General features: G+C 40.9%; 1 protein-coding gene across 1 annotated transcript in view; it reads right to left on the bottom strand.

The window, feature by feature from the left end:
* Positions 1 to 19,780, bottom strand: part of SYCE3 (synaptonemal complex central element protein 3) — a 29,052-nt gene that overhangs the window by 8,822 nt on the left and 450 nt on the right. The window contains exon 2 of the mRNA XM_058740877.1: positions 8,771 to 8,879. Coding sequence (XP_058596860.1) covers positions 8,771 to 8,879 — 109 coding nt within the window. The remainder of the gene's footprint in view (positions 1 to 8,770; positions 8,880 to 19,780) is intronic.

Below are 19,780 nucleotides of genomic sequence, written 5' to 3'. Positions count from 1 at the left end.
GTTCTCTCTCTTTGTCTCTCAAAAGATGAATAAAAACGTTAAAAAAAAAAAGAAAGTAATAAGTGCTGAGGAGAAAAATAAATCCATGAAGGAGGGTTGAGAGTGCCAGGGAAAAAGGATTTGCAATTTCAAGAAGAGCACTTGGGAAACACTTCACGGAGAAGGTGACATTTTTATTTATTTATTTATTAAATTTTTAATGTTTATTTATTTTTGAGAGAGAGTGAGTGGGGGAGGGGTAGAGAGAGAAGGAGACAGAGAATCTGAAGCAGGCGCTGGGCTGTCAGCAGAAAGCCCAACATGGGGCAAGAACCCACGAACCTCAAGATCATGATCTGAGCTAAAGTTGCATGCTCAACTGACTGAGCCACCCAGGTGCCCCAAGAAGGTGACATTTAAATTACTTTTTGATGAATAGAAGTTCTTAACGTTAATGTAGTTCAACGTATCAATCTTTTATTCTGTGTTTAGCATTTTTGCCTCTTGTTTAGGAAATTCTACTCCACCCCCAAAGTCACAAGATATTCTCCCCTATTTTCTTTCCAAGTTTTAAACATTTTTGATACCTAAGCCCTTATTGTTCTGAAGCTATCGTGTGTATGTGTGGGTAGGGATGCATTTGTAATTTTTATTCTTATGGATAACCAATTTCTCCAGCTTACTTATTAAATAGTTCCTTCTTTTAAAAAATAAAAATAAATGGTTTATTCTTTCCTTCACTGATCTGTCATTTCACCTATTATATATAAAAATTCCTGTGAGTGTGTATGTATGTACACATGTGCATGTTTGTGTATATGAGCATGTTATGTGTGTACATGTGTGTGAGAGTGTGTGTGTTTACGTGTGTATGTGTGTGTATGAGAGTGTGTTATGTGTGCACATATCCATGTGTGTGTGTTTATGTGTGAGTGTGTGAGCGTGTGTGTGTGATGTGTGTGTGTGTGTGTGTGTGTGTGTGTGTGTGTCTGTTTCTGGGCTCTCTGTTGCATTCTGTTGCTCAACTTGTCTATTTCTAAGTGAATATGACACTATATTAACTATATAGTTTTATAATAAGTCCTGGTAATGGTAGGGTGAATCCTCTGTCCTTGTCTTTCTCAGAAATATCTTAGCTATTTTTGGGTTGTAAGTCTCTCATAAATGTTTTAGAATAAACTTGTCAAGTTCCATGATAAACCCTATTAGGATTTTCACTAAAACTACTTTAAAGCAAATGATGAACTCTGGGGAGAACAGACATATTACTTTAAGTCTTTCTATTCATAAATGTAGCTACAGCTCCATTTATTTTGATCTTTAGTATCTGTTAGTCAAGTTTTATAATTTTCTACATATAGGCCTTGCACATTTCTTGTTACATTTCTTCCAGGGGAATTAATAGATATGTCCATGTGTCTACGTAGATGTGTCTACGTGCATGTGTATGTTTGTGTGTTACTGTTGTAAATGCCTTTAAAAAATGTGTTCTAGGGGCACCTGGGTGGCTCAGTCGGTTGAGCGTCCGACTTCGGCCCAGGTCATGATCTCGCGGTCCATGGGTTCGAGCCCCGCATTGGGCTCTGTGCTGACAGCTCGGAGCCTGGAGCCTGTTTCAGATTCTGTGTCTCCCTCTCTCTCTGACCCTCCCCTGTTCACGCTCTGTCTCTCTCTGTCTCAAAAATAAATAAACATTAAAAAAAAATTAAAAAAAATGTGTTCTAATTCCTTGTTGCTGGTATATATAAATGCAATTAACTTTTGTACACTTCTCTTTCATGTGACATATTATCTCCAATTACATGTGTTTTAGATGTTCTGCATAAGTGTGGTAGCCAGCTTCCAAGTTGAGCCCTGTAGTAGTCCCGGCCTTCTGGTAATCACACCTTTATGTAGTTCTCTCTCACACTGTACTAGAGTAGATCCATTTGACAAGTAAAATATGACAGAAGTGATGGTATGTCACTTCTGGGATGAGCTTATAAAAGACTGTGCCTTCTGTCTCTGGCTCTTTCATGTGTGTATGTAGTATTACACTATATTATATTACATGTAATTGCTCTGGGGTAAGTTATGTCATGAACAGCCTTCTGGTGAGGCCACATAGAAAGTGGCCTGCCAACAGCTATGTGAGCTCAGAAGGAGATTCTCCAGCCTCTGGTCAAACATCTGGAGATTGAAACCACAGCCAACAGTTTGACTGCAAACTCATAAAATACATATCCAGAGCCCAGCTTAGCTACTCCTAGATTCCTGATGTTCAGAAACTGTGTGATAATAAATATTTTTTGTTTTCAGTTGCTAAATTTGGGTTAACTTGTTATGAAGCAATAGATAACTAATACAGATTTTGGTACTTGAGTAAGTGCTCCTGTAACAAAACTGTGAAATGTAGGAGTGGCTTTGGAGTGTTTCAGGGGATGGGAGCTGGAAAAGCTGTAAGGATTTTGAGGAAAGCATTAGTGAAAGATTAAAGTACCTTGAACACACTGTTCATAGGATTTGGAGTTTGAGGAGGCTGCCAATGAGGATTTACAGAAAAGTGAGGAAACTCTTATTGGAAACTAGGGGAGAGGAGATACTTGCTATGTGGTGGCAGAAAATTTAGCAACACTGTCACAGGAAGTAATGTGGAAGGGAGAAAATGTACTTAATGAACTATTCATAGGATTGACCTTCATGTTTAATATTTTATTTGTTTTCCATTGCCCTGTGCATTTCAGACCTTCCTTCTGAGATCATATTCCCTTTACTTAAGCAAAACTTTTAGTAGTTCCTTTAAAGCAGGTCTCTTTGTGACAAATATTGTAAGTTTTTATTCATTTGCAAATGTCTTTATTTTTTCCTCATTACTGAAAGATAATTTTGTTGGATGCATAATTCTGCGTCAATAGTGTTTTTATGACATTTAGGTATTATTCCACTAAGTTCTGGTTCTCACAATTATTGTTCAAAGTTCACTCCATTCTGATACCCTATGTCTTTTGGTTGGCGCATTTAGTCCATTTATCAAAGTTCACTCCAATTGTTACTCCTTTGATCTCTCTCTCTCTGGTTTCCTGTAGTTTTTCTCTTTGTCTTTGGTGTTCTGAAGTTTCACTATTATGTGTCTAGGTATGGGTATAATTTTATTTTACTTAATGTATTTTGTTTCTTGGATCTATGATTCAATTTTTCATTAGTTCTGGAAAATTCACAGACATTATATTAGTAGGTATTGCCATTATTCCATTGTCTCTAATGTCTTTTTTTCCTGAGATGCTAATTAGGTATATATTAGAACTTCTTGGTCTATATCACAAGTCTCTTAATCTCTTCATACTTTTACTTTCATTATCTCTTTTTGATGCATTAGCCTGCAATTAATCATCTCTTCAACTGTTGTTGATTTCATTTTTATCTCACAATTATATTTTTCTTTTTAAGAGGCTCCATTTGTTCTTTTCAAAAATGTCTATCCTTGAGATTCTTTTATACTCATCTTTGTAACTGCATCCATTACTTCTGTAACCACTTTATACACAGCTATTTGCATTCTGCATCTGACATCACCTATAGTCCTTGGAGATCTAAATATGTTGACTCTTGCTTCTGTGGACTTTCACTCACAGTGGCTTATCATTTCATGTATTTGGAAGGCAGCTTTGCTCGCCACTATACCACCAATGCTGTATCTGGTAATATTTATCTGTGAGGTCACTGCTGAGGTAGCTTCCAATCTCTTCCACACCACTATATAATCTTTCTAAAACCTTTCTATAAATCTTTATGTTTTCCCTCTGCTTAGCTTTCTTCAGTTATTTCCCTGTTGACTACAGAATGACTTCTTAGTGTGGTACACAAAGTCTTTCATGATTTGACCCCAAATGATTCACTTAGATTTATTCTCTACCACTTCCACTTGTAGTTTATTCTATAGAAGTTTAACATTAAATCCAACCAACTTTCTTATACTTTTGTTCCTTGGCACAAATTGTTCTTTCTATTTGAAAGCCTTGCCCATCACTTGTCTATTTGAGAAATTCCCAACAACTCCTACTTCAGAGAAATGCTTCATGCCTCCTCTTAAAAATTTCCATAATTTAGGGGCACCTGAGTGGCTCAGTCGGTAAGCGTCCGACTTCAGCTCGGGTCATGATCTCGTGGTTTGTGAGTTCGAGCCCTGCATCGGGCTCTGTGCTCACAGCTCAGAGCCTGGAGCCCGCTTTGGATTCTGTGTCTCCTTCTCTCTCTGCTCCTCCCCCACTCACACTCTGTCTCTCTCTCAAAAAAAATTTCCATAATTTACCAGACAGATTTCAGCCATCGATTCCAAATCTCACTGGAACTTTACAATCCTTTTATTATACCAATTAACATACTATACTGCATTTCTTAATTGTTTATTTATTTATTAAATGTTTATTTTATTTTGAGAGAGAGAGAGGGTGGTGGGGAGGGGCAGAGAGAGAAGGAGAGAGAGAGAATCCCAAGCAGGCTCCATGCTCAACACAGATCCCGACACAGGGCTCATCATGACTATGAGATCATGACCTGACCGGAAATCAAGAATCAGATGCTTAGTCGACTGAGCCATCCAGGCACCCCTGTATACTGCATTTATATGTCTATACATTTATTTCCCCCATTAGATTATAAGCAATTAAAGTGCAGGGCTTGGCATGTGTTCATTCAGGAAGTACTTGTTGAATGAATGAATGAATGGTGCTTTAACCCTGCCCCCAAGTCATGATATTTCTTTGGCTCTGAGATTATATTTTTCCAGCTTTTTAAAAGTATAACTGAGACAAAAATTGTATGTATTTAAGGCGTACAATGTGATGTTTTGATATTTGTATACATTATGAAATGATAACCACAGACAAGGTAATTAACATTTCTATCACCTCACAGTTATTATTTATTTTGTGTGGTGAGAACACTTAAGATCTATATACTAAGTACATTTATTTTTTTCGGAGAGAGGGGGAGAGCATGCATGCAAGCAGGGAAGGGGCAGAAAGAGGGAGAGAGAGAATCCCAAGCAGGCTCCACTCTGTCAGCACAGAGCCTGACACGGGGCTTGAACCCACAAATTGTAAGATCATGACCTGAGCTGAAATTAAGTTGGACACTTAACCAACTGAGGCATTCAGGCGCCTCAAGAAATTTCTACAAAGACTTATATTACCCCCAAATCAGACTACTGTGCAGAACATTTATATAAAAATAGAATTATAAAAAAGAGGAAAATATGTGAAACTAAAACTAAGGAAAGAATCAGCTAAAGAACAAATAATGGACCTTATATCAATTCAAGGGGTGTGATGTGGAAAAAGCACCAAGCAGAGAGGGTGTGGAATTGTGCATGATAAAAGCCTCATTTATGCCAAGTGTACATAGGCTAAACCTTTTTCATTCCTGTGAGAAAAGAAATGCACAAGCCTTTCAAGAAGTGTAGCTGCTTAAATATAATAGTTGCAAGTATCAGACAACTTTAATTTTACTCACATTTAAAAAATTGTCAAAGCTGAGTGTTTTATGTGACTTATTTCAATATAAATACCTGTCAACCTTATCTTGAAAGGAGAGAGTATTTTTAATAACACTATTACCTTAGCAACATTAACTGACTTAACTATTGTTACTTAATAACTTACTTAGCTACTACCTTAATTATTATTGGAATAGTTGCTGGAAAAAGAGTCGCTAGCAGATCTAAATAAAAATGCAATATGCTGTTTGGTTCCTTTGGCACACCAGGTGGTTTGGAAGTAAATGTTAAAAAGGAACACAAAGAGGGGTGCCTGGGTAGCTCAGTCGGTCCAATTCTTGGTTTCAGCTCAGGTCATGATCTCACGGTTTGTGGGTTCGAGCCCTGCACTGGGCTCTGTGCTGGCAGTGTAGAGTCTGCTTGGGATTCTCTCTCTCTCTCTCTCTCTCTCTCTCTCTGCCCCTCCCCCACTCACACTGTCTCTGTCTCTCTCAAAATGAATAAATAAAAATTTTAAAAATTTTAAAAAGAGGAACACAAAAAAGTAGGAGAAAATATAAGTAAATATTTCATAATCTCAGATTAGGGAAAGATTTTCTTTTTTTTTTAAATCCTTTTTTTAAAGTTTTTTTTAAAGTTTATTTATTTATTTTGAGAGACTGAGCAAGCATCTGAAAGCGGGGAGGGGCAGAGAGAGAGGGGAGCAGAGGATTCAAAAGTGGGCTCTGCGCTGACAGCAGTAGGCCAACTTGGGACTTGAAGTCACAAACCTGAGAGATCATGACCTGAGCTGAAGTCAGAGGCTCAACCAACTGAGCCACCCAGGTGCCCCAGACTTTATAGTCTTAATAATAAAGACCTCTTACAAACCAAGAGATTCTATCACAGAAGTCTGCTATTTCCGTCTTGTTCTCAGTGCCAAGCCAGAGTTAAGGCTAGTTCCTTTTTAGCTTTTAGTTTTGCAAAGCTTCATAATTGATCCTTCCACTAGTCATCCCTCTCCAAACCATCCCTCCTTGGTTACCAGAGGTATCTTTCTAAAACACAAGTGTCTTCCTTGAAATCCCAATGGCTATCTATTACCTAAATGAGAAAAGAAACAAAAGAAAAGAAAAGAAAGGTCAAATTCCTTAGGCTGATGTTGAAGACCCTTCTTCTCACCTTTTCAGCCTCTTCTTTGGCCTGCCCTCTTGTGGTTCTCATGCGCTAATCTTGCTCCCTATGCCCAGCTTTCCCTCACTGGCACACACACATTTGGCTATTTCTTCTACAGGACAGCCCCTCCTCTCTACCTCCAGCATCCCTACCTCATCTGTCCAATCTGAATTCCTTCCCTAATGCGCTGTTCAGAGCCTCACTTGCCTCCCCAAGCAGTCAGCCTCTCTTTCTTCTCTGCTCCCTCCCCAGTAGTTGGTATACACCATTATCAGCATTTACTAGATTACAGTTTTAATAGAAAATTAAAAGGTTTTAATTTATATATTTAAATTATAATTAGTCATCTTGATGTCTGTTTCTGGCCCCCTACCTACTTCTTTTAATGAAGGAGCATCTCTATTTGATATCTCTATTCAATCCTAATCCTACAATAGCATATAGTAGGCACTAAGTGAATACTGTTAGATAGGAGAATATTTTATTAGATTGAAGGAATTATATAACTTTTGGTAGAAAACAAATTATAGGACTTTTTAATTAATTAATTACTTATTCATTTGTTTATTTATTTATTTTTAAAGTTTATTTATTTTGAGAGAGATAGAGAAAGTGAGAGACTGCATAAGCAGGGGAAGGGCAGAGAGAGAGGGAGACAGAACCCCAAGCGGGGCTTGAACCCATGGACCATGAGATTATGACCTGGGCTGAAATCAGGAGTTGGACGCTGAACTGACTGAGTCATCCAGGTGCCCCCTAGAACATTTTTAAACAGTTTACAAAATATAAAAAACTTTCAAGTACACAGGCAAAAAAATTGCCAACATTTCAAGTAGAAATTTTCTAATTTTTTTTTAAAGTTTATTCATTATTGAGAGATAGAGAGAGACAGAGCATGAGCGGGGGAGGGGCAGAGAGAGGGGGAGACACAGAATCCCAAGCAGGCTCCAGGCTCCAAGCTGTCAGCACAGAGCCTGACGTGGGGCTTGAACTCACAAACCGTGAGATCATGACCTGAGCTGAAGTCGGACGCCACCCAGGCACCACTCAAATAGAAATTTTCTAAAGCCTGTTGTAATAAATGGAGATTGTTTGCAAACTAAAAATGTCCCTAAAAAAAGGTTGTTTCTCATTTTGAGTAGAGTATGCACACTTTCTAAAATTTGTTTTACATTATTATTTTCTCTAATAAAACTTAGGCTTATAAATTAAAGAATTATACATATTCTGAATTAGTAAAGAACAAATTAAAGAAATTATAATGGTGGGGGGATGCCTGGCTGACTCAGTCAGTAGCCCACGTGACTCTTGATCTCAGGGCTGTGAGTTCAAACCCCACACTGGGTGTAGAGATCACTTAAAAATAAAGCCTTTTTTGTTTAGGTTTATTTATTTATTTATTTATTTAGAGAGAGAGAGAGAGAAAGAGCACATGGGAGGGGCAGAGAGAGGTAAGAGAGAGAATCTGAAGTAGGTTCCACACTGTCATCACAGAGCCCGACTGGGGGCTTGATCTAACGAACTGTGAGATCATGTTCTGAGCCAAACCCAAGAGTTGGATGCTTAACTGACTGAGCCACCCAGGTGTCCCCAAAATAAAGTCTTAAAAAAACAAAGAAATTATAATAGTATCTCCACTACTGCTGGTTATCACTTAGTGGAAACATGTGGACTAACAGACTAACATTCTTATTCAAAAATGGAGAAATTTGTTCAACTCTATTCTTGTTCTATTCCACTGAACTAACTGTACCTCCCATTTCAGCACCTCATCAGTCTTAGCGCTATTACTCTGAATTCTTTGTATTTAAACGACTCACAGGAAGAATGTTCCAATTCTGTTCATAGGTGTTATATTAACATTGTCATTTTCTGAATACTTGAGCTTGGGTTTGGTACTGTGCCCAGTTACAAAAAAGAAATCACTATTTCTGCCCACAGGAGGATAATAGTCCAGTTGAAGAAGTAACATGGAAACACACATAAAGTAATCAGAAAATAATTCAAGGCAATATTTAGTGGTATTGTCAAATTTTGTGGCATAGTAGTTACATGGTATAGAAGCTGAGAAGTGGTCAGGGAAGGCCTGTTAAGGCACTTGATTTGAGCTCAGCAGTGTAGGAAGAATCTGAGCTACTGGACGTAAGGGGGAAGACATTGTACCTGAGATTTTCTCCATCTCTTCTAGTAGCTTTTCCAAGTCTTTATTCAGGTCTGACAGCATTTTCAGCATGTTGTCATAGTTTCTTTCTCCAGGATCAGAATCAGCCATCTAGGCAGTGCACAAAAAGAAGATGCAGTGAGACAGACTGACGTTTCAATTCCAGCTCTATTACTTATACCTGGGTAGCCCAAGCCAGAAACCCAAGGCCATCTTTAATTACCTCCTTATCTTCTTTTCCTGACCAAATGGGTCACTGAAACTCACCAATTTTATTTGTTCATGGAATAAATATTTAATCATCTATGGGTCAAGAAGGTCTGCTGCTTGGGAGTCACCAGTGAACTGAACACTGCCTTTTGGAACTCATAGCCTGGCCCAGCTCTTTAAAATCTCTCAGTCCCTTCCTTTCTCTCTCCAAGGTTGCAGCTTTAATTCGGGTCCATTCCATTAACCAGCATTGAATAGATTTACTGAGCATCTACTATATGTCAGATGTCTACTATGGATGTGGATATTTCAGTGTATTTGTAGATCCAGACAGAAAAACCCATGCTCTCACAGAGCTTCCATTCCATGGAGGAGACGAATAATAAACAACGGAATGGTAAGCATACCTTCAGTTTGTGGTTCACTGCACAAAGAAAACAAGACAGGGTGGTTTAATAAAGAGGATATTTCATGGGGAGGGGTGCTTTTGCTTATTAGTCCTTTCTAATGAAGTGACATTTGAATTGACACTTGAATGATAAAAAGGAGTTGGCATATAAAGAGCTAGGGGAAGAGTTCTAGATAGAGGGAACGGCTCAAGAAAAGGTGGGAGTGGCCCTGATATGTTCTGCTTTAAGGCGTGAAAAGAAAGTAAAGAATGGGGTTTGGGAGAAAAGTGGTATGAGACAAGATCAGCTAGGTAGGCAAGAATTTTTTTTTTTTTAATTTGAGAGAGAGCGAGTGAGCAAGCACACGCACATGTGAGCAGGGGAGAGAGAGACAGAGACAGAGAGCGAGAGGGAGAATCCCAAGCATGCTCCATGCTCAGCAAGGAGCTCAAGGCAGAGCTTGATCTCACAACCCTGGGATCATGGTCTGAGCCGAAATCAAGAGTCTGATGCTCAACCAACTGGGCCACCCAGGTGCCTCCAGAATTTTGGTTTTATTTTGAGTGTGAGGGAAAGCCACTGGAGGTTGAGAGCAGGGGATATATTTTAAGATAATGACTTCAGGGGTGCTTGGGTGGCTCAGTCGGTTAGTGGTCAACTTCAGCTCAGGTCATGATCTCATGGTTCATGGGTTTGAGCCCTGCATCAGGCTCTCTGCTGTCAGTGCGGGGCCTGCTTCAGATCCTCTATATACTGCCCCCCTTTCCCCCTCCCCTGCTCACATGCTCTCTCTTTCAAAAAAAGTAATAAATAAACATTAAAAAAAGATAATGACTTCAGCTGCTGTTTGGAAACTGGACTATAGCAGAAGGTTGAGAGGAGGCAAAAGTGGGAGAACCAGTTAGTTAAGAGAGCATTAGAATGATCTAGAGATGGATGCAGCTTGGACTAGGGTGGTAGGTAATGATATCAATGGTGAAAAGTGGAAGGGTTCATGCTATAGTTTGGAAGATGAGCCAAAAGAATTTGGAAGAGGATCTGATGTGTCTATATTTGCAGGGGTAAATGGTAGGGAGAGAGATATCAAAATGATTCCTAATTTTTATGAGAACAATTTGATACATGGTGGTATTATTAGCCAAAAAGGGGAAGACTAAGAGAGGAGAAGATTAGAAGGGAAACCAAATGCTCTATTTTGAATGTTAATGTGAGATGCCTATTAGGCCTCCAAGTGGAGATTCAAATAGGCAGTCGAATATATAGGCCTGGAGCTCAGGAGAAAGGGTGGAGTTGAAAATACAGAGTTTGGAACTGATGGTGCAGGCTCTCTTCACCTTTCATTTGGACTATTTTCATAAACTCTTGACTGATTTTTCTGCTTTTAGCTTCCTCTTGTCAAATCCATTTTCCAGTTCACCTCCAGAATGACCTTACCTAACATGCAAATCTGACCATGTCACTCTCTTTGCAACCTTTCAATAGCTCCCATCTTCTTTCAGGATAAAATATAATCTCTTTACTATAGATATAAGATCCCTTAATATCTAGCTCCTGACTGTTCCCATTCTCATCCAGTTCTGAGTTGTGACCAAATAATTGAAGAAAGCCTTAAGAGATCTAGAATTTGGGCTCCTGGGTGGCTCAGTTGGTTGTGTCCAACTTCAGCTCAGGTCATGATCTCACAGTTTGTGAGTCTGAGCCCCGCATCAGGCTCTGCACTGACAGTGTGGAGCTTGCTTGGGATTTTCTCTTTCTCCCTCTCTCTCTTCGCCCCTTCCCCACTTGCATTCCCTCTCTCTCTCAAAATAAATAAATTTTAAAAAGAGAGATCTAGAATTTATTGAGATATTTAAAGTCTGTAAGAGTTGTGTATTTCCATGAGATGTGATAAAAAATATCCATGAAAAAACCACAAAACTCTGTAAGGTTAAACAATCTACAGTTTTCCTACAAAAGAGCTAAATAAATAAAAAATGTAATAAAATAATTCTATCATTAGGTGGTTGCAAAAATCTCTGTGAAGGCAAAGTAGATACACAACTCATATCTATGTTGTGTGGGGTACTTGCTCAATTCACTAATTTATAAGATTGCAGTTATATTCTTTTACCCATACATTTAACACATATTTATTGAGCACTACTCTAGATTCTGAAAATACAGCAGTGAACAAAACAGGTTAAAATCCTTGGTTTCATGGAATTCATACTCCATGGTAAGAGGAGACAATAAACAAGATTAATAAGTGAAATAAACATAAGGAGGGGATAAGTACCAAGGAAAAAAGTCAACCAGAGATGGAGTGTGGGAGGAAGTGTGTGTAAGGTGATGGCTGAAATTTAAACAAGTGTACAGTCTTGTGATGAGCACCAGGTGATGTATGGAAGTGCTGATTAATATTATGCTGTATGCTAACTAAATAGAATTTAAATAAAAACTTAAAAAGAAACAAAACAAAGGAGTAAAGGGGGGGAAAAAAAAGAAAGAAGGAGGCAAACCAAGAAACAGACTTAACCATAGAGAACTGAGGGTTACTAATAGGGAGGTGGGTGGGGAGATGGGTTAAATTGGTGATAGGGATTAAGGAGTGCACTTGTGTGAGTACCAAGTCTTATTGAAAGTGTTGAGTTGCTCACTATATTGTACACCTGAAATTAATATTGCACTGTATGCTAACAAAATGGAATATTTATTATATTATATTATATTATATTATATTATATTATATTATATTATATTATATTATATTATATTATATTATATTTTGAGAGAGAAGCAGGGCTCATCCGAAGCAGGGGCTCATGTTTTACCCTAAGCTGGGCTCATGCTCACCAAATGTGGGGCTTGATCTCATGAATCGTGAGATTATGACCTGAGCCGAAGTTAGATGCTTAATGACTAAGCCACCCAGGTACCCAATTAAGTATAATTTAAATAAAAACTTAAACATAAATAAGTGTACAGGGAAGGTCTTTTGACTAGATTTTCACTAGAGACTTGCAGGAAGTGAGAGAATGAGCCATGCAGATATCTGGGAAAAGTGCATCCCAGGCAGAGAAGAGAGTAAGAACAAAGGCCCTGAGCTAGGAGTCAGCTGGATGAGCTGAAGGAAGAGCAGCAAAGGCAATATAGTTGGTACAGAGAGAGTGAAGGGGGGAGCAGTAGAAGATGATGTCAAAATTGCGGGGTGCAGAATTATGGTGGGCCTTGTAGTCCACAAAAAGACTCTGGCTTTTTCTTTGAGTGAGATGGGAGCTGGGAGGATGATAAGCTGATTTATGTGTTAATAAATCACTGGATTGAGAGTAGCTTGTCTGGACATGGGCAGAAGCGGGGTGACTAGGAGGCCACTGGAATAATGCAGGCAAGAGATAATAGCTTGAATCAACATAGGAATGATGTAAGTAGTATGAAGGAGAATAGAATAGTTCAGGGTATATTTTGAGGGCAGGGCCAACAGGATTTGCTGATGAGTCAGTGTGGAGTCAGGGAGGACACTAAAATTTTTGACAGGGTAACCAGAAATGGAGATACCATTAACTGAGATGGGGGGAAACTGGAAGACACTGGGTTGTGTGGGGAGAAGAAAGAACTCAGTTTTGAACATATTAAGATGCCTATAAGGCATCTGAGTGGGTATGATGAGTAGGCAACTGGATAAAGGAATTCAGAGAGAGTAGGCTAAAGATAGCAACTTGGGAGTCATCACCATATAGATGCTATTTAAAGACATGACAATGGGTGAGATCAAGGGAGATGAGTCCATCATCAAGTTTGGGGAGATGTGAAGAATCTAGCCAAAGCAACTGAAGAAGAGGGGCCAGAGAGGTAGAAGGAGAACCAGTCGGAGTCTTAAGTAAAGTCCAGACTCTCAGAGAATCCCTGGACCCCAGCCAGTGTCCTCTGATCATATGACATCTCAGGAAACTGAGAAGACAACTCTGAAAAGTACAAGAGAAGGGAACTTTAAAAATTGCATGGGATAAAATAGATGCTTCCTTAGTGAGTGAATAACTTACAATGTTGAGAAGGTAAGGAACAAAGAAAGATAGGACATGTTCAAGACCATAAAAAGCTAGAATTACTGCGAGTATTTGGTATTTTATGCATTTCTATGTTTAAGAGAATTTGGCTTATTAGAGTAACAGGTCAACTTTGTCATTCTAGCTTAAAATGTGATGTGAAATTGATTATGGCTTATAATTTTAAGTCAAAATCTTACTAAGTTTATAAAGAGATTTAGGACATTTTTAGGGAATCTGAGGTTCATTATATTTATTAGTTTGACTTATGATATTTATTTTATTTTATTTTTTAATTTTTTTCAACGTTTATTTATTTTTGAGACAGAGAGAGACAGAGCATGAAGTGGGGAGGGTCAGAGAGAGGGAGACACAGAATCTGAAACAGGCTCCAGGCTCTGAGCTGTCAGCACAGAGCCCGACGCGGGGCTTAAACTCACGGACCGCCAGATCATGACCTGAGCCGAAGCCGGCCGCTCAACCGACTGAGCCACCCAGGCGCCCCAATATTTATAAGAATTATTTAAGAGAGTGGGAAGGTTTTGGGGAGCCTGGGTGGCTCAGTCAGTTAAGCGTCCGACTTCGGCTCAGGTCATGATCTCACGGTTCATGAGTTTGAGCCCCGCGTCGGGCTCTGTGCTGACAGCTCAGAGCCTGGAGCCTGCTTCAGATTCTGTGTCTCCCTCTCTCTCTTCTCCTCCCCCTCTCATGCTCTCTCTCTCTCTCTCTCTTTCTCAAAAATAAACATTAAAAAAAAAGTGGGAAGGTTTCTTATTAAGACAATTGAGATACTTAAAGAAATGAAATATATTAAGTTTATAATTAAATGAGTTTAAATTTATAAATAGAAAACATAACAATAATGTTATTTAAATAATTATTAAATTTGCTAGCCTACAACAAGATTAAAAGTTTAGAATGAGGGCACCTGGGTGGCTTAGTTGGCTGAGGGGCTGAGCGTCTGACTTCAGCTCAGGTCATGATCTTGTGGTTAATGAGTTCCAACCCCACATCCGTTGCTTCTGTCAGCCTGTCAGCACACAGCCCGCTTTGGATCTTCTGTCCCCCTCTCTCTGCCCCTTCCCCGACTTGTGCTCTCTCAAAAATAAATAAACATTTAAAAAAAAAAACTTTAGAATGAGATAATCATATTGAGGATAAGTAATCTAATAATCTGATTTAGAATAACATTTATAAACTAAACTTAAATGCTCAAGGAAAGATGGATTTTTAATATTAGTAACTTTAATAAAATATTAATTTTTAAAATCAAACATTCAAATACTCTTTTCTCTGTCTAAATAATGCCTTTAAAGGCACCAAAGCTCATATTTATCAATATCTAGCCATGTCCTCATATATACCCTAAGCTTCAGTCATATCAAAGATTTTGTAAATTGGGGTGTCTTCCATATGCCAACCACTACAGAAATTGGAGATTAAAAAATAAATAGGTATGGAGCACCTGGGTGGCTCAGTCAATTAAATGTCTTATTTTGGCTTAAGTCATGATCTCACAGGTTTGTGAGTTCGAGCCCTGCATTGGGCTCTCCACTCTTAGCGGAGTGCTTTGGATCCTCCGTTTCCCTCTCTCTGCCCCTCCCCGCCATGCACACACACAGATTCTCTCTCTCTCAAAAAAGTAAACATTAAAGTAAATAAATAAATAGGTACATAGTCATGCCAACAAGGAAATAAGTCTGGTAAAAAGAGACCTGTTGTCCCGCAAGATTCTCTGAAGAGCAATAGCCAGTCGTCCAAATGTCCTTGCTCAGTTTCAAACCAAATCCTGCTCATTTAAATAGCCTTTATAGCCATGTCATTGAGGACTCTGAGAACACCATGTTCTCTCTTGCCTCTATGTGTTTATATATATTATGCTACTGCCTGAAATACCCTTGCCTCACTCTCTCTGTTTTTAAAGACTTAGTTCAAGGGCCACTTCTAGAAATCTCTCCTTACATTTCTAATCAGCCAACCCTGAAGATTTCACCTCTCTTATGTTCCCGCAAGTTCTACACCTCCTTCTAGCCAGATATTGTTGTAAGCATTTGCATCTTTATCAAAACCATATAAGGTAAGTACTATTATTATTCCAACTTACAGATGAGGAAAACAAGGCTCAGAGAAATTAACTAAATTGCCCAAGGTCAGACAGCAAAGACACAGATCTGAGAATTGCGTCCTGACAATCTGGCTGCAGTCTGCGTGCTCACACATTATACTACTGGTATGCAATAAATTCTTGATAAATATGTGAGTGAACACAACCAATGAAATGTAGTAAGCAACTAAAGAAAAACTTCTGTGTACCCTGAAATCCTGGACTAGAATCCAGGCTCTGCCATTTACTGACTGTGAGATACTGGAAAGTTGAAGTCTTAGTTTCCCCTTCTGTAAAATGGAAATGATAGCTCCTTTGTAGGTTATTGTGAAGATGTACACAGCTATGGATAGAGTAGGCACCCAAATTAACAAATTAAATAGTAGGCGTGACTGTATGTGTAACACGAGGTACACACAGAGTAGTTGCTCAGAAAACATTTTACTATAATTAGGTGAGAAAGAGATGTGAATCTAATAATATAAAAGATAACATTTGTTTCATGCTTAATATGTGCCAGGAACTGCGTAACTTCTCAACAAACATTGACTGATTTCACAACAACGTGACAAAATTAAGTGCTATTATTCTCCCTGTTGTACAGATAAGGAAACAGAGGACTGTGGAAGGACCTATCCAAAGACACACAGCTAAATAGTAGTAGGCCTGGAGTCAAACCCAGTCCTGATTCTAGAGATGGAGCTCATTAGCATTACATTTTCTCACAATTGCCTCAGACAATACAGTGGGTAGTTTTGAGCTTGACAGATGGAACAAAGGGGGAGAAAGAATGGGGGTAGAGGAATGGAATGAAGAGGCTCTAGGAGTTCAATCTGGGGCAGCTTGAGTGTGTGGTGCCTATGGTGTACCCAGGTAAAGTTCTTTAACAAACAGTTGAAATACAGGATTGGAGCCCAAGAGAGAGGGTAAACTGAAAATAAATGTTTGACGGTAGTTTAGATTATGGGAAAAGATAAAATCATTCACGGTGAATGTATAAAAGGAGAAGGGAAAATGGATTTGGAAAAGTCCTTAAAAACCAGCTCTTAAGAGCGGTTGCAAACAAGCCCATGAAAGGTACTGATAAACAGTCAGAAATGTAGAGAACTGGGGGGTGTGTAGTCGAGACCACAGAAGAGAGGAGGGACTGGCCAATTAATTCATTTAGTCAACAAATATTTATTAAATGTCAGGAACTGTTTTAGGTGCTAGGGGTATATTAGCAAACAAAAGACAATAATCCTTGCCCTTGTGGAGTTTACATTCTAGTCAAGGGAGACAGATACATAAATACATAATTTATGTGTATAAATACATAATATATAAATCTATAAAATATATATGTATAGGAATATATAAACATATAAAATGTCAGGTGGAAATAAGCACTATGAAGAAAATATAGCAAAGTAAGGTAGGCTAAAAAATAACGGGCGTGGGAGGAACCACTATGGAAATCTGCTCTGAGGTGAATCTTCAAATAGCCTCAAGAAAGTGAGCACGGGAGTCCGGTGGCTACCTTGGGGAAGAGTACTGTGCAGAGGGAACAGGAAAGAAAAAGCCTCGAGGGTACGTGTGCCTGGGTGTGGTTGAAGAAGGTCAAGAAGGCTGGAAATGCTGGAGTGGAGTGAAGGAGGGTAGGCTGTTAGATGCGGCTGAAAGACGGGAGAGGATGCTGCAGTTTATATAAGACTTTGGCTTTTATTCTGAGTCATATGAGGAGACGTTAGAAAAATTCGACAGAGGTGATGGGATTTGCGTTATGACTTAAAAGGATCACTCTGGCTGCAATGGTGGAGGTGGTAGAGCAGGGAGGAAACTGCCGCAAAACTCCAGCTAAGGGATGACAAGGCTTGGACCAGAGTGTTAGAAGTGGGAGGAGCGAGGGGTGCTTGGATGGCTCAGTTGCAGTTAAACCCCTGACTCTTGACTTTGGCTCGGGTCGTGATCTCATGGTCCCAAGACAGAGCTCCGTGCTGGGTGTGGAGCCTGCTTAAGATTTCTTTCACCCTCTCCTTCTACCCCTTCCCCCCGCTCACGTGTGTGCACATGCACGTGCTCTCTCTCTCTCAAAAAAAAAAAAAAATAGTGGAAATAGTGAGAAGTGACTGGATTCTAAATATGTTGTAAACATTGAGCCAACAGCACGTCCTGGCATCCAAGTAGAAATATAAATCTGGAGTGTGGTGAAAAGTCTGGCTGAACATCCTTATTTGGGAGTCACTGGGGTACAGATGACACTTAAAGCCATGGGACTAGTTGAGATCTCCTAGGAAGTGAGAGTAGATGGAAGAGAGGTCTGACCTCTTCAATATTTAGAATCTGGGAAGAAGAGGACCAGCAAAGGTAGAAGAAAAACCAGCAAAGAACGTAAACAAAGAGTGATCCATTGTGTCTCATATAAAGTAGCATAAGCAGGGGCACCTGGGTGGTTCAGTCGATTAAGCATCTGACTCCTGATTTCGGCTCAGATCATGATCTCACCGTTGGTGGGATTGAGCCCAGTGCTCTGTGGAGAGAGTATGAATGGAGCCTGCTTGGCATTCATTCTCTCTCTCTCTCTCTCTCTCTCTCTCTCTCTCTCTCTCTCTCTCTCTCTCTCTCTCCTCTCCTCTCTCCCTCTCCGGCTCACACATGCTCTCTCTCTCAAAATAAATAAACATTAAAAAAAAAGTAGCATAAGGAATAAAAAGTGACCATGGATTTGACAATCTGAAGGTCACTGGCAATCTTGACAGAAGCTGTTTTCATGAGGTGGCATGGACAAAAGCCTGATTGCAATGTGCTTACAGAGAGGGTAAGAAGAGAAGTAGAAACTTGCGTGTTCTGGTTCAAAGAGAAGCAGAGAAAGGGTCAGTAGCTGGGATGTAACGTGCAGTCACAGGTGTCTTTTGTGTTGGGAGATGTTACACCAACGCCAAATATTACGAAAGGACCAAATGAATTTAGGACATCTTATTTGGGTGTCAGGCCTAAGTGAGTAACCGTAACAACAAGATTTCCACGAATCAACAATTAATGAAGCATTAGACAAAAGAGATAGGACATGCAGATTTCATGAGACAGGACAAATAGGAGAGAGTAAGAAGGTGAGAGAGGGAACGTTTTCTGTTTTTTAATTCACAAAGGCAGAAACCTGCCTGTGTTTAGGCTGTGTGGGAAGAGCTAGTTGAACGGAAAAGGCTGAAGAATGCGGAGAAAGGGTAACCGAAGGCGCAGGGACTGGTTTCCGGTAGGAAAGTGGTCACACGACCCTGAGAAGGGAAGGGAAGGCTAAGGCAGGTTAAGGGGCCAGGTGGTCCAGGCTCAGCTGAGGTCTCTAGCTCGCCCGCAAATGGCAATGAAAAGGTTCTTCTCCTAACAGGCATTCTCGGTTTGAGGACAATAATAAGGGTTAAAGCTGTGTGCCCCCTGCAGGCACCCAGACGTGCAGCAGAGAAGCAGGGGTAGCGTGCCGAGGCCACACGGCTGCACAGCAAACGCAGGACTCCGGGGTGGCACAGAGAGAGGGGATGGACGTGGCTGGCCGGGGATTTTGAAACGTGTGGGGCGGACGGGCAGGGTGAGGACACACGTAAGGCAGCGGACTTAGGGGTAAGAGGATGCGGGGGGAGCCAGCGGAGGCCCAGTGGGGACATGAGGTCGAGGCCCAGGTGGCCTGGGGCTGGGGGCTGGGGCCAGGGTGATGCTGGATCTCAGGGGAGGGATGGCTAGACGGGGAAAGGGGGTGAGCAAGCCTAGGGCGGAACGGAGGGCCAGAGCGGTGCCAAAGCCAAGGGAACGCGGGGAACAGGACACTAAGGGGGCTGGGCGAGCAGTGGGGGAGGGGGGGGGGAGGAGAGCAGGAGGCTTGGGGATCACTCCGGGCGTGAAAGGCTCGGGGTCGCAGGGGTCCTGGGCGCCGCAGAGCGCAGAGGTGTGCAGAACTCCAAGGCCTGGAGTCCGAAGAGTCCGGTGGAGTCTGGGCCCCCCTCGGCTGAGACAAGAGGGGCGCTCGGGTCACGGAGGCTGTGTGAGGGCGAGGGGCGCGCGCGCGGTGGGAGTCCCGGAGCGACGGGGCGAGAGGCTCTGGGGCCGCTCCCGGTGAGCGGACGTCAGGAACTGGAGAGTGTGGTCTAGCGAGCGCAGGTGCTCCAGCTGTGGCGGCAACAGGTGAGAGGGTCAGGTTGGGCGGGAAGGTCCGGGGTCTGGGATGTGCAGTGTGTGGCGTCTGCAGGAGGCGGGGGGGGGGGGCGGGGCGACGAGACTGGGGTGAGGGGGGGTGCGGAGTGAGGAGACACGTGGGGG

The sequence above is a fragment of the Neofelis nebulosa genome, chromosome 8, assembly GCF_028018385.1.
Source record: "Neofelis nebulosa isolate mNeoNeb1 chromosome 8, mNeoNeb1.pri, whole genome shotgun sequence".
In the NCBI taxonomy this organism is placed as follows: Eukaryota; Metazoa; Chordata; class Mammalia; order Carnivora; family Felidae; genus Neofelis; species Neofelis nebulosa.
Note: the sequence above shows the minus strand (reverse complement) of the source record. Positions and strands in the feature narration are given on the sequence as shown.